The following is a 14,414-nucleotide window of genomic DNA, read 5'->3' on the forward strand; positions in this document are numbered from 1 at the left end:
CTGACACATTGATCCACGACTCATATATATATAAGTATCTTTTGTATTTTGGTATTATTATTGATGCTCGCTGCTTGGGAGTTTTTAATCTTTACACTGTAAGGACACAATCTTATGTACGTTTAGACAGAAAAAGTCCTACAACTCCCAGCATTCCTTAGCCAGCATTTTCCTCTGCCCATGAGGAACAGCACCAACTCTATTTATTTAATGTATATCCAGCCTTTCCTGCAAGGAGCTTAAGGCCCTAGGACATGGTTTTCCCCCACCCTATTTTACCTCCACAACAATCTTGTGAAGATAGGCTGAGAATTGGTGACTGACCTAAGAAGGAAGCTTCTTGGCCAAGTGTGAATTTGAAGACAAGGATTCCCAGTCATTCCCAGTCCTAATCAAACACTCTAACCACTATTCTACATTCAAATGCCTTGGGCAGGTGTGGGCAACATATGGCCCACAAGCTGCATGCATCCCCCTCTGGCACAGCCCCAACCTCCCTGTGTTCATGTGTGTGTCCCCAAAAGTAAAGGAACTTGTATTTTGAAAGAAAAAAAGGCAACTGTAGCACTATAGAGCCACAGCCCATCAAATTTAGCCTGCAAATAAGCTAAACCCGACCATTTAGTGCTCTGTAGTACTACAAATACCTTTCCCCCCTTAAAAAACTGTTTAAATATTTGATGGAACCCCACAACTGTGGAGGGGCCTGCAGAGGGGAGCTGTGGAGAGGCATTCGGGAGTCAAAAATGGTCCACAGACTTCCCAAGTTACTCAGCACTGCTTTAGGGCATCTAATTTTTAAACACCAAACCCAGAGAAGCCCTTTCACGTGCCTCAGGATAAGCCTCTCTTCCAAATGGAGGGGGGAATTCCACATCACCCCATTTCACTTTGCAGACATAGTCGGCAGTCGCATCAATCTTCGCAGCCAGGTCTAGAACGTAAACGCCATCTGCAGTTACAACTTCATTTGATGGCAGAAGAAAAGAAAAACAACCAGGTTAATGTGAATCTTTCCCAAACAGCTACTAAAAGCAGTCAAAAAGCACTTCATTTCAGGATGCTCTCTAGATTAGACAGACTTGCAGAAATAGGACAGGACATACTTATGAATGAGCGCATAGAAAACTGACATGGACTGGAAGTAGGCTGAAATGTCCAGCCCTAGGAAAGAGGCACAATTGTGCAGACACACAGTAGGCAACGCTCCTCTTTGGTTGGTTATTTTGGGCTCACAGGATCCCACCACTACATCTTCAAGAAACTCCACAACCCAAGAATAGAACCTTCTTCTATAATCTCTTCTACGGACCTAATAATCATGTTCCAGTTAATTCGAAAATAGATGCTACAATGCACTTTATGTAGGGCTGGAGATGGTCTGGAAGCTTCAACTGGTGCAAAATGTGGCCAACTGGATTTTCCGATAGGGCTAGAAAATCTGAATGCATAACTCCAAACTTGCAACAGCTCTACTGCTACCAGTATGTGGAGGTACTGGGCTTAACCTTTAAAGACCGTAATAGTTTGGGACCAGGTTAACTGAAGGACAGCCTACACTTATACAGTTCTATCTGTATGCAAAGATATAGCTTGGGCCTCCTTCTCTAGTGCCCACCATTAAGGTCAGTACGGCTGTGATGCACTAGAAACTGGGTCTTCTCAAGGTTGGCCTGAAATCTTCCAACTGACCTATTCCTTACTCCTTCAACTCTGGCTTTTAGGCAGGCCTTCAAGGCAGACTTTGGTTGATTCTACGTGTCAGCAGAACAGCTGTGTAAGTAATTTCTAGACATCTGATGTGATCATCTATAATTTATACATTGCTTCTCATTTCTTCTATATGTTGTTTTGGGAGGACATAACCCTAAAAAGCAACCTTTAAATATTTAAGTAAATCCTATGTAAATTTAGAGAGGAAAAAGTTGTAGGACTTTTTTCTTGTCTAAACATGCACAGGATTATACTCTAAATTAATAATTTACTGGTATACTAAATAAGTTAATATGACAAAAAATAAATAAGGTCTGTTTCATCATGGATTTGAGATCACAAAGAGAAGAGCTCAGTGACAGAAGCACACGTGTGCTTGGCATGCAAAAGGTCCCAGGTTCAACCCCCAGCATCTCTGCGTGAGGCTGGAAAAACCCCTCTCTAAAAACCTGGAGAGCTGCTAAAAGCCTGGGTGAACCAATAGCCTGGCTCAGTATAGGGCAGCTTCCTGTGTCCGCATGCCAATACGCCCAGAGCCTCCCCAGGAGAACAATTATGAGCCATGCAGGGAGAGATGGAAGGCCAAATTTACCTGTCACACATCATGAGAGACACCATGGATGCATGCTATACACCTACGGCCAGGTGCATTCGCCTACATCTTCCTACGTCAGAATGGCCAATGGACATGGATAATGGGAGTTGTAGGCAACAACATCTGTAGGAATCCAGGTTGGGGAAAGCTGCTATAAAGGTGTATCTGCCAATGTGTGCAATGCCTTAAATGGCCCTCAGAAAGAGAGGAGGCTATATATTCTGTTGTAAGTGGATCTCTCAGGGCTACACTAGGCATTATGTTAAACATGTCTTTTTTAAAAATAGCAGGAGGGGTGGGGGGAACATTGCTGCTATTTGAAACACACATATGAGAGAGAAGGAAAAGAGAGAGGGAGAGGGAGAGAGAGACAGCCAGACAACGACATATATTGTCACATCAAATTTGGCCTACATTTGATTCACAAAGACCAAAATTTCAAAGATGGTTCGTTAGCATGGTTGTAAAGTCTTTGTTTTTAGCAGTTTGCTAGTACTTGATATCAAAATTAATCTCTGAAGAAGTGCATCTGCATCAGCATTCTCAAAGACTGATGGGCACTTTCTACATTCCTCATTCATGAAGGAGGACTCATTTAAACTTATCTGACAACCACAAGGGCTCATGGGAACGTATCAACAGTCTACAGTGGAGTCCTTGTATTCATCTTCATCTCCTATTCCATATTGCAGAATACAGAATGAAATATAGCCACTTTTCCCAAAAATAATGGAGAGAAGTTACCTAGTGGATTGATTTCCAGATATGTAAAATATAAGTCTTCATAAAGGTTGAACAGGCCAGAGATGAAGCTTGCCAAGATGCTACAGAAAGAATATACAAGACACTCAATGGGGAAAAAAACCCTACAAACATTAATTCATTAAAGCAAGTAGATATGTACCAAGACACCCGTCCTCCACACTTGGCCTTTTATATAGCTCTGTCACTGGCTCCTTCGAACTGTCTGCCTTTGGCCCAGCCGATGACTCAGCGGCCCAGGCATGGATGAGTCAGACTCAGAGACAGTCAGTCACTGCCTGAAGCCCATTTATTGTCTATCTTAAATTTCACTGAAAGGAAGAGGTCTCCTTTAAAACCACCACTGCTATCCAACGTGCGTACACATCAGAGATCAGAAGGCATGACACAGAACAAACAGAAGAAGCTATCCACTATCTTTTGCAAGTACTAAAGCTGTAGTACTTACATTTTGCATGAGAAATGCTGGGGTACAGGAGGGGTTTAACCATTCTGCTAGCCACACCTTCCATGGCAAGTGCTTCATCACACTCAGGTGAGCCTGAGAAGCACCCAGCCTTCCTCCCAGCTATGGAGCCACAGAGGGAGATGGGGATCATCCCTGCACTTGCAGAATAATCCTACTATGTCCTGAGCATCAAATCTGAGGGGTGATTGGCAGCTGCATAGCTAAGATGTCTGAAGGCTCTTTGCTATACTGGGCCAAACTAGCAAGCCCTGGCTGTCTTTTCCTGGCAGGGGAAGATGGCTTCACAGTGTTACCTGAAGGCGCTTGGGGCGAGAAGCGGCACCCAACTGGCCATGCTTCTTGCAAGCCCTTCCCTGGGGAAACATGGGGGGCATTGGATGCTGCTGCCTGGGGTGCCTTCAATGCCAACAGACCTCTACCTTCCAATTGGCTTTTCCTTGGGACAGGCAACAGTGGGAAGACTTGCCCAGAAATGCAGGAAACTTGGCAGGTTGGGAGATAGTGATCACATTTTTTTTTGCTTTTCCAGCAAGTTTACAAACAAAACCCCACATACACACAAGAACATAGACCCCTGGGCTCAGGTTTACCTGGAGACTGTGCCTCATTGTGGAAGCCCTGCCGTGCAGCTCAGATGTTAGCATCTGGTCACACAGTGGAACTTAGAGGGAGAAAATGGCCGCTCTGAAGTCTGCTACCTAAAGCAAGTCCTTCATGTTCCTTCACGGTAAGACCAACCCAGGGTGCCTCTGTCCACTATACTAAAGCAAAGCTGAAGAGACATTGGGATAAACTCAGATGACTTCAAACGGGATTCTTACTGTGAACTAGGCAATACCGACCACCCTGGACTATCTGATACTGTTTGGTCATGTAGGCACAACAGCCACCATGAAGCATCCCCCTGCCCATAACCCACAGTTAAGGAAATACAAAGCAACGTCTCAGAATTACTCTCTCTTGTCCAGCGGGGCATGCACCAGGAGATGCTTCTTGACATCAGACTCATCCAACTTCTCATCCACGTGCACCAAGAATTTCTGAGCCTTGGTATCAACATCCCCCACATCCACGCCACCCTGGTGGTAGAACAGCACATAGTCCCCCTCACGGGCGGCGTAAATGCACACGTAGAACTCCTCCGCCTGTGGATTTGAAACACTGAATTGGTAAGATTTTACTAGACCGACAGTCAAGGCTTGTGTGTCTTCAGAACACAAAAAGGTTGATGAAGGAAATCAAAGACATCCAAGAGCCTCCCAAGGAGACTCTTGTTCCTCTGCCAGAGCGATCTTTCATCATAATATCATAGAAGTTTGAAGGGGCCACGTAGGCCAGCGAGTCCAACCCCCTGTTCAGTTTAGCCTTAGCTAGCAGTGCCACAATCAGAATCACAGCCTGACTTCCAAGCAGACTATCTGGGACTACTTGAGAGCAGAGATGAGCCGGAAGGAGCAAACAGGAAGCCAAGCCTAATCAGTTCTAGGAATTCAAATGGCCCGCACAATGCTCCAGTACCAGCTAGTGGATCCTGTTGGGATGCCAGCACTGAAAAGCTCTAGGCAAGAACCCAAAGAGTGATTTAGAGAAAGCTCTTCCTCTTTGACGAACTAGAACAGCTTTCCCCAACCTGGAGCCCTCCAGATGTGCTGGACTTCAACTCCCATCTCTTCAGCCAGAAAGGCCAGGCTCTGCCAGAGCAACCTTCCACCCTCATTCTCAGCAGGACTCCCTCAACAAAGAAGAGAGGTCTGTAATTATAATGCAAGTTCATAGGAACTGCAGCAAACACATACACATGCAGTCTTGTTCCCATGATAATTCTACACACAGAGATTTCTCTCAACTTGTGTGTATAAACAGAACTAACCTGTTTGTGTGGAACAAACGGCTCTATCAAGAAGTTCTTTAGGATGCCCTTGGCTTTGGCAATCTGTGGAAAATGAAACACAGACATATAAACGTGCTCTGAACTAGCACCCCACGCAATTGTCAGAAACAAGGCGTTTCAATCCTTTGGGGCCCATTGGTGCATCTGGAATTATGGGTACAAGTCAGATCAAGACTACCCTTTTAAAACTTTATATTATTATTTTTACATTGGGCCCACACAGCCCCCATCAAATTAAAGCTAACATTGGTGTCTATAGACTGCACAGTGAAAATCAAAGACCCATTTCTTGCCAACACTGCCATAGCACATAAACATGGAACCTCGTGCATCTTCATGGTTTTTTGCATGGAGTGCCAAGCAAAGCCCCCTCAAACCAAAGAACAAATTGACCTATGATTTGATGGTGGCTTTGTAGGGATCATGAGGGTCCATGGCAGCACTGGATCTGTGTTTTGTAACTGCAATCCATGGAGACAGACATGGTCCAATGGTGGTTTAGGAGGGAGCCAAAGTAGAAATTATTCAAATCCAAGAACTTACGTTTTACCGGATCCGACTTATCTGTCTGCATGTGCCTTCTCTGTGTGGGTGTGGCCCCCTCCCTCTCTTCACACACCATTTTATTCTATGGTTTTGTTCTTTGTTCCTGGGTTTTATGTGAATTTTTAGTGTTTTCCTTGTGGTGGAGGATGTGATTTTATAAACGTAATAAATAATAACTATAAATAAATTCTCTCCCTCTCTCTAGCACCCCATTCTTTCCCTTCTCCCTGTGTCCCCCTCTGGACCCTCCCCTCCTCTTGACTCCACACTTTCACCTCACCACCACCACCACCACCACCACCCTGGTCACGCCGTTCTTCCTGCGGTCTCCCGGTCACTCTGCTTTCTCCCCTCTACCTAACCATTCCCTTTCCCCTCCCCTCTGTCACTCTACTTTCCCCCTTTTCTCCCCTGACATCCTTCTCCCCACATTCCTTTCCCAAGTGGTGGCACCAGTACTACTGAATGGGACCCACTTGTCTCCCATTCTCCTGAAGCAGTGGCCGTTTTACAACCCTCACAGTGCACTGCCGTATGAAGCACCACTGCCTGCTTGGTTTGAGGAAGCCCAGGCAAGCAGTGAGAGCTTCATCAGGACATGTCCCTGTGGATGTTGTGGCACCCATGGGTGCTGCTCTGAGGATACCTAGTCTAAAGCAGGAGATATTCACTGCCATGTGTTATGAAATGAGGGCTCTCCCCAAGACTTTAAGGGCATAAATCTATCATGTTTATTTTTCTTTACTTCACTCATATCCTGTCTTCCCTCTAGAAAAGTTCAGAGCAGCATTTAGCCTTACAACAACCCAGTTCAGTGGGCTAGACTGAGAAATAATGACAACACTCACTGTGGTTTCTTTCCCAAGACGTGGTTTCAGCCAGGCCTTCACTTGATCTAAATCGAGATTCACACCCACCAATCCAAGTTTGCCACGCCGTTTTATCAGCTGATCAGGCTTCACTACTAGACGCTAGAATTTTATAAAGAAAATCGCAAAAGTAGAAAACTAGTCTCGGAGGTGAATAGATGCAACTTGTAAACAAATTGTCAGTTCTCAGAAGATCCAGACATTCAAGTATCCTCCATGCAAAGAGACTTGCAGCCACAGGGCAGAAGTAATGTAGAAGCAGGCTCAGCTACGTTCATAGGTGCTACTTCCCGGCAGCAATTTGTGCAAGCGTGGTGGCACGTGTCTTAGCCACTCTGCTCATGCAAAATCACACCAGAAAGCCCTGCCTGTTTCTTTTTAAAGAAAAGCATGTATGTTTGCCTCCAGTCTTTGTAGCCAGCAGTGGGCTTCCCCCATTGGTCAGAGGTTCTGTACCCTGTATACATTGCCTTGACTAACACAAGTAGAAAAAATTGGTTGGGGGCAGGGTAAGGAATCCAAATATATTTAAATCTGCTCAACCAGCATAATTTATATAGAGTTTCTTGACATAACATGCATGTCTCCATGTAGAATTTTCATTTTTATTTACTGCAGCCTCACATCAGTTCTGCAAATAAATCCCCAATACTTATTAGCTCACACATGTGCCTACCTGACTAATATTTGCCAACTCCCAAATGAATCAACTTTCGCACTTCTCCGCTGTCTGGTCATCTGTAGGTAGTTCTGCTCAGCAAATGGCGCTACCTAACAGCAACCCTAAACATTAATGTCAGCACCTAAGGATTTAAAAGTATTTTCCAACTCCTGCTTGAAGGATCCTTTTGTTAAATAAAAAGGGCACCCTGAGCCTTTGCTGCCTTCTGGCAAGGCTCACAGAGTCCTATATTTCCCGTTGATACATGCCAACAAATGACTCACGTAACTAAGTGCAGAGTATTTAATTAGCTACCAATACAGCTGCCTTCCATCAGCAAGAAAAATGGGACTGTGTAGCAGCTAAATGCGATTAAACTGGATGGCAGCCAGGAGAACAAGCCACAGAAAGGAAAGAGGGACAGGATGCCTCCTGCTTGCAATTCAATTTGCACAACTAAAGAACTGGGGAGAAGGGGAGATAAGCAAGACACCAAGACCTTTCCATTCAAGGATGAAAATAACGCCAACCAAAAGGTGCACACGAACGGGCATCTCGGACATTACTTTTCAACCCAGAGATTGCAGGACTCTGTGACAGTAAAAGGTATGACATAACACCCTGGTCTGTGGACAGGTCAGTATTGTCAAGTGACCATTCGTTATTTACCTGTGGTCAAATATTCCATGAAGAAGGCGCTACGCAGGTGGAGGCTGACCTACATCTCATTATGGTAGCAGCTGTCAACAAGGGGAGTAAAGAGGGCTGCTTGGCCACAAGCTCTGCAGTAGCCAGAAACAAAGCTTCTCCCTGGCTACGTCCCACAGCCAGCACTATAAGGAGGCCTCAGTTGCAAAGGTCATTGTCTAAGGCTGCTTATGACTCCATCTTGCGTGTTGCAAGAACCAGGGATCCTCCGGGTGGAAGCCGGTACTGCTTGTCTTGCGGTTTACTTAGCATGAATGCCTTTTAAAAAATAGTTGTTGTTTTTAATTGTTGCTGTTATGTTTGATGTTGGGACTGTCGGCTGATGCCAAGTTCCAGGATAAAAGCCCAAAGAGAAGAACTGTGACAGTAAATCTGCTCACCTCAGTCAACAGCCAGGGATGTTCTTGGATTAGACGGTCCCAGTCAGTATCAGGAGTTACTCGGGCATATTTGAAGCGGTTCTGGATGGCTGAGGATGTACAGATGTATTTATACAGGAACTCCTTTCCTGTCTGCTCAGAAATGGCTTTGGCAGACATGGCAACCTAATGGAAATTTAAAAGTGTATACACATCAATCATAAAAAAACCTTTTTGAATCATTAATTTTAGGATTTACACTTTAATATGGCCTTACGTGCTGGAGCTACCACTGTAAATATTTTTACTGGTGTTAAGTCTTACTTCTCCAATAGTAATCGGTGTCAACTTTCCCCCCAGAACTGATAGACATATTCTGAAAACTCATGTGATACAACATTTCTGCTGGACTATATCATTCAAAATGCATGAGGATAGTGTGAATCAATGTCTAATTCCCCCCACCCCCGGTAAAAACTTCACAGAGAAAACTAGCAGATCAGGGAAAAGGTTAGGCTGGACCCCATGACAAGTAGTTCTATCCTCCATGAATCCCGTCTATAGTCATCTAAGCTGGTGGCAATCAACAGGTTTTACGGCAGTGAATTCCACAGGATAACCATGCATTATGTGAAGAAGTACTTCCTTTTACCTGCCTTGAATCTCCTACCTATCAATCAATGATCTAAAAGAACCCTAAGTAATTCCATCTCTGAAACTGAAACAGGTCCAAGTCTGAAAGGGCACTTTTGAATCCCACATATAATCAGGGGTGGGCAAGAGGGAGATCTGAATTTATAGATCCTTGGTTTTTAATGTAATTTCAGTCGTTAACTCAGGCTACATAGCAACGTAATGGACGCTCCCTTGAACTACAGAGGTTCAGTAGTTGATGCTGAAACAAGCCTCTGATCCACTATCGCTCTCAAAAAAAAGTATCTGAGTCTCCTTAGCCCATAGTCAATTTTGTTAGGCTATTCCTTTATAATAAAACAGATGCCATTAACAATCTTACCTTACACATCCAGATCTACGTGGTTTTACAAGACCTATAACATGCTCTTGTTTTAAGCAAACATTTTCATTAATGGAATGTTTTGGGCCAAGGTTCTTTGTTTTAGTTTTGAGGAGATAAAGATGTGATTTTCAACTGCCCATGCTTTGCAAATGAGTAACATCAAGATACAAGAGTGTTTGAGGAGGGAGATGGACTGAAAAAGACACCTTGCAAAATAAATTTAGGTGATGTTAAAAATTTCTCCCCTCCCCAATTCCTAATTGAAGGCAACTATAGCAAATACTTCGGGGCTGACATAGGTTGATTTAGCACTGGCACTACTTAAGAACAATATAGCTATAGCTAGGTGGTCGGACAATCCTCAGTAAGAAATTTTAAAGAGCCTTGGAAATAGTCAAATAGGCAGGACTGGGTGAGACGAGCCAAAGCTTCCTATGTTTCCATTATTTATTTTAGCCATTCTTATTCCATACTTTTATTTACTTATTATATTTTAAATCTGCCCAATAACAAACCTCTAGGAGGATAAAAAAGACAATGTAATACAAACAGTTAAAATATAAAATTACAACGCAAATATTTAAAAGAAGAAAATACAATGCAAACAACAAACAGCAGCTCAGGGATTACTGCCATAAAAATAAAAAACTCCAGATCATGTTCACCATCTCATCAAAGGTAAGGCAAATAAACAACACAAAATATCAAAACAAATGGACACCAACATTTGCTCCCAAAGGGGCTCTTTTCTGTCATTGTTCCAATTCTACAAGTGGAGGAAAACCAAGGCTGTGAGTGCTTGGAGACGCCCCTATTGGGAAATTTCAGGTGTAGGGTACCTCCACTTCAGGTGCAAGCACCAATGTATGGAGGTCCTTCTAAAAATATGTTGCTATGGGATTTGAATCCAGTCCCAACACAATCTCCAATAAGGTCCTTTTCCCTGGATTTGCATTGTGAGGCAAGGTTCAGAATTTAGCAATTCCCAAACTGTGTGCCATGCAGAACATCTAGTGTTGTGGGAAATTACGTAATCCAATGCTCCTGTAATCCCAAAGCACCCATCCCCTGTTGTACTGCTGCCTGATTTAGCACTCTAGCTCCTTCCCTTCCAATCAGCCTTCACTGGAGGTGGTCGTTCTGCTACATCTCTGCAGCAGCTAGAACTGTACAATTACCTACTCTCAGGGGGAGGCTGTTCCATGCCTGCATAAGTCTCTTCTCCTTGAATCACACAGCATGCGCAGAACTGCAACTTGTGTGGAGTCTGGTGTGCAGGCTCTCTTCAAGAGCAGGCCATTCTTAATCACGCAGACCATGAGAGTAAGCCTTTCAAAGTGTAAATGTGAACTTTGCTTTGGCTCTCAGAAGATGCGAATTGCATTGTGAGGTTCTATTGGCAGAGTTACATGAAGTGGTCACATCTTTTCATGCAGATCTTGTTCTAGTACCAAGATGTCCAGACAATTCCAACAAACTCCTCTCTAAGGCTGTCAATTGTGCAAGTATGCAACCTTTCTTCCAGGCAGCACACACACAAAACAAAAGCAAGCAGAAGTTTTCTGATCTCCATCAATTGCACGTCAAAGACAAAGAAGAAATAGAGGAAATGACAGATGTAAAAAATAAGAGTACAAGTTTTCTGCTCAATTCTTGATCACAAAAAGCAAACATACCCATGTCGACCGTTAAAAACAACTACTCAAAATTCACATTATTGCAATAATTGGGCCAAGCTAAAGCTCATAAAAAACAAGCAAGCTTTCCAGATCTCCAGATATCGAGTTTGCTCTGTGTCTATTTGCGTATGTGTGTGTACGGGGTTCTTTTGTTAAAGCTCTGAAATGCCGCTGTACCACATTTATTATGGGATTGGCTCTGGGCATGTTATAGAAAAAAAACATTTGATGGATCTCCCTGGGGCTTTGGGAGCTTTTGAGAGAGAGTGCAACTGTGGCTTTCATCAGATAGTTCAATTAGGCCTGCTTGGGGTAGGGAGAGAGACCCATTTAAGAAAGCAAAGGATAACAGAACCCTTCATGGGTGTCTTGGATTGTCAGACACCCTGGGTGCTGTGGAAATAACTTAGCAGTGGTATATTTGACTGCAAAAGAGGGAGATGTAGTATAGAACGTTTTGATATGGTTCCTCATTGGTTGCTGATCTCAAAGGGGAGGGAGAAAGAGGCTTATATCAATAAAAAACTATAATTTGCTGCCCAACATCTATAAATTGTTGTGCCTTTCTCTGTCCCTAGGCCTCTGCCTCCTTTGTGTGCTGATTAGCATAACAATCGCACATTAACTGATCAAGAGTTCCAAAATACATATTAGTGTAATAGCTTTAGTAGGCCGACCAAAATACAGACAAGTTTTTGAGAACTTCAGATCTCCTTCAGGCAAGATATTACAAAAAGCAGGTTTGGCAAAAGGGATAGAAGGGGGCGGGGAACCATCACATGACCTGTAGAGCCTAACCTGAAGGTTTGTAGACCCCTCCAGATTTGCACATAATGCTAACCCATGATATGAGCTGCTGAATTCTAGGTTGTTGTAATGTGCAAACACAGATGTGCTAACCATGCTTTGTTTACAACGAACAACCCAGAAAGAGGTTCAATGACAACCTATACTGAAAAGGTACACTGGGTTGTCATTACATGTGAACCAGCTCATACTTTGGGTTGTAACATGTGAACTCACAACTATGCATTGTTCATGGGTTGCTTTGCCAGGTTATAGAGGCGGTGGGCAGGAAGGGAGTTTTTTCTTTGGTGAGGTAGAAGTGGTGCCAAGAATATCTGATAAATCTTCCACACCCCATGTGTAGTACAGACCAATAGTAAGCAGGCAGTAGACACAATTTCTGCTTCTACTACAATGCCACAAAAGTATTCGGGATACGGAGAGGGATTGGGCAAAGAAGGTGAGGGAAAAATAGAGATGTGAAGGCCTGGAAAAAACCCGGGAAAAATTGGGAAAAAAAACAGGTTTTTCCTGTTCTTTACTGAAGCCTCTTTTGGTCCCGTCCCCCCCCCAAATTGGAAAACTTGGGAAAAAATGAAGAAAAAACGGATTACGGGATGTTTTATTTTAGTATGATGAATAAAATGTTTAAGACAAGGTGTTCGGATATTTACTTCTCCAAATGATTTCTAAAAACTGTACAGTATCAGATTATTACAATGTCTGTGCACCAAGGACAAGCAAGTCCTAGGTTGCAAACTGAGACTACAACTCTCAAATGCAAGAGCAAGATGCATTTCTGCCTCTAGAGGCAGCACTGCCATTGAAGCAGAGACTGAAACTAATAGTGATAGCTATAGGTCAGAAAATGAGTCTGATTAAATTTCATGTATATTCATTGAATCTTGGTTCCCCCTTTTTTCTCAGTTCTTTTTATGGGAATGGGTACTTTATGTCTTGACACTGGAGGAGTAGCGGAAACATAATTTTCTTTGTTATTAATGTTAGTGGTTTCTTCTGTTGTTGTTTTTTTAAATTGATTTTTTTGCCTGCTCCTCATAAACTGGCAAAACCAAAGAGGTTCCTTACAGTTCAGGTGTTCCTAACAGTTCAGGAGCTTGTAGCTCCATTTGTTACCAAAAGAGTAAAAAAAGTAAAATAGTAAATTAAATTTGTAATAATTGTTTGAATACACTGTACTTTTAATATACCAAATGTAATAATTTTATGCCAAACCAACTTGGACATAATTACATTTTATGTTACTAAAGTAACAAAGTGACTTTCAATCTGTAAAAAGTGCTAATATTGCATTATTTCAATTTTCCCGAAATTTTGGGTTTCCCCCCAGTCAAAAAACCCGGGTTTTTTCCATGGCTTCAAAATTTCTGGAATTTTACATCTCTAGCAACCTAGGGATTGAGAGAACATACCACAGTTTCATTAATCATCTGCCAGCCAAACCCTGCATAGAGGAAAACCATGGGTTAGTGCGGCCTTTCCCAACTTGGTACCCCCCCAACTGTACTGGACTACAACACTCAGTAGCACAGATCTGGATGCTAGGTTGGGCTAGGCTGGGTTAATATGATGTGTGAACCAGGACTACATCAAGTCAGATTCATTTTCGCCCAACAAAGCACATAGGCTCCTTTGACTGGTAGACCAAAGCAGGAGATAATTTTAGAAGTTGATCTATATCTATATTTTTAAAAAGTCAATTGTAGCCAAACTAAGTACATAGTAGCTGGAGGCGATGAACTCACAGAGAATAAAGTTCCAGTTTCTGATGGCATAAAATCTTCTTCCCCAAGTGTAGATTCCCATGGTAGAATGATTAAAATCAACATTGTCCAAGCCTCACAAAAAAAGGTAGTATGTTGACCATAAGTAAAATTCCAAAGCCCATATTACTGTAATGCCTTTTAAAAAATCTCTTCATCAAATAATGTTACAAAAAGGACCCCGTGTGCATCACCCAGCCTGAAAAATACCTCTGAGAACAGCTGATTTTATATTTTCTAAAATGGCACATCAAAAATATCCTCTTTATTCTGCTCCCAGCAGCCCTAGGGGCAGTTCTAGGTCCAACCTGGTATCCATCACATGACCTGCTGAGCCTAATTTGAATGCCTACAGATCCATTCTCCCCCATTCCATCATGGGACTCTGAACATTATGGGATTCTCTTAATTCCAAGAGTATGCTCCCCACCCCACCCTTTGAACCACTATTCTGCACCTGGCTACAGTTGGTGGACCTCATGGTTTGGTTTTAAAAAAAGTCTCTCCTTGGACTAGGCAGACCAATGGTCCAAAAGATTCCCCCCAACCCCCCCTCCCCACAAACGCTGGTAGT

At 43.0% G+C, this 14,414-nt stretch overlaps 1 protein-coding gene across 4 annotated transcripts in view; it reads right to left on the bottom strand.

Annotated features, from left to right (window-relative positions):
* ACLY (ATP citrate lyase) overlaps window positions 1-14,414 on the bottom strand; it is a 75,003-nt gene that overhangs the window by 50,190 nt on the left and 10,399 nt on the right. For 2 of the 4 annotated variants that reach the window (XM_063138290.1, XM_063138288.1), the window contains exons 2-7: window positions 8,595-8,759; window positions 6,825-6,947; window positions 5,410-5,472; window positions 4,494-4,684; window positions 3,053-3,132; window positions 834-964 (exon numbers count right to left, since the gene is read on the bottom strand). In XM_063138290.1, coding sequence (XP_062994360.1) covers window positions 834-964; window positions 3,053-3,132; window positions 4,494-4,684; window positions 5,410-5,472; window positions 6,825-6,947; window positions 8,595-8,753 — 747 coding nt within the window. In that variant the 5' untranslated portion in view covers window positions 8,754-8,759. Of the gene's footprint in view, window positions 1-829; window positions 965-3,052; window positions 3,133-4,493; window positions 4,685-5,409; window positions 5,473-6,824; window positions 6,948-8,594; window positions 8,760-14,414 lie in introns of those variants that run through there. The other 2 variants (XM_063138289.1, XM_063138291.1) reach the window with 2 other exon arrangements.

Source organism: Elgaria multicarinata, chromosome 11, assembly GCF_023053635.1.
Source record: "Elgaria multicarinata webbii isolate HBS135686 ecotype San Diego chromosome 11, rElgMul1.1.pri, whole genome shotgun sequence".
NCBI lineage: Eukaryota > Metazoa > Chordata > Lepidosauria > Squamata > Anguidae > Elgaria > Elgaria multicarinata.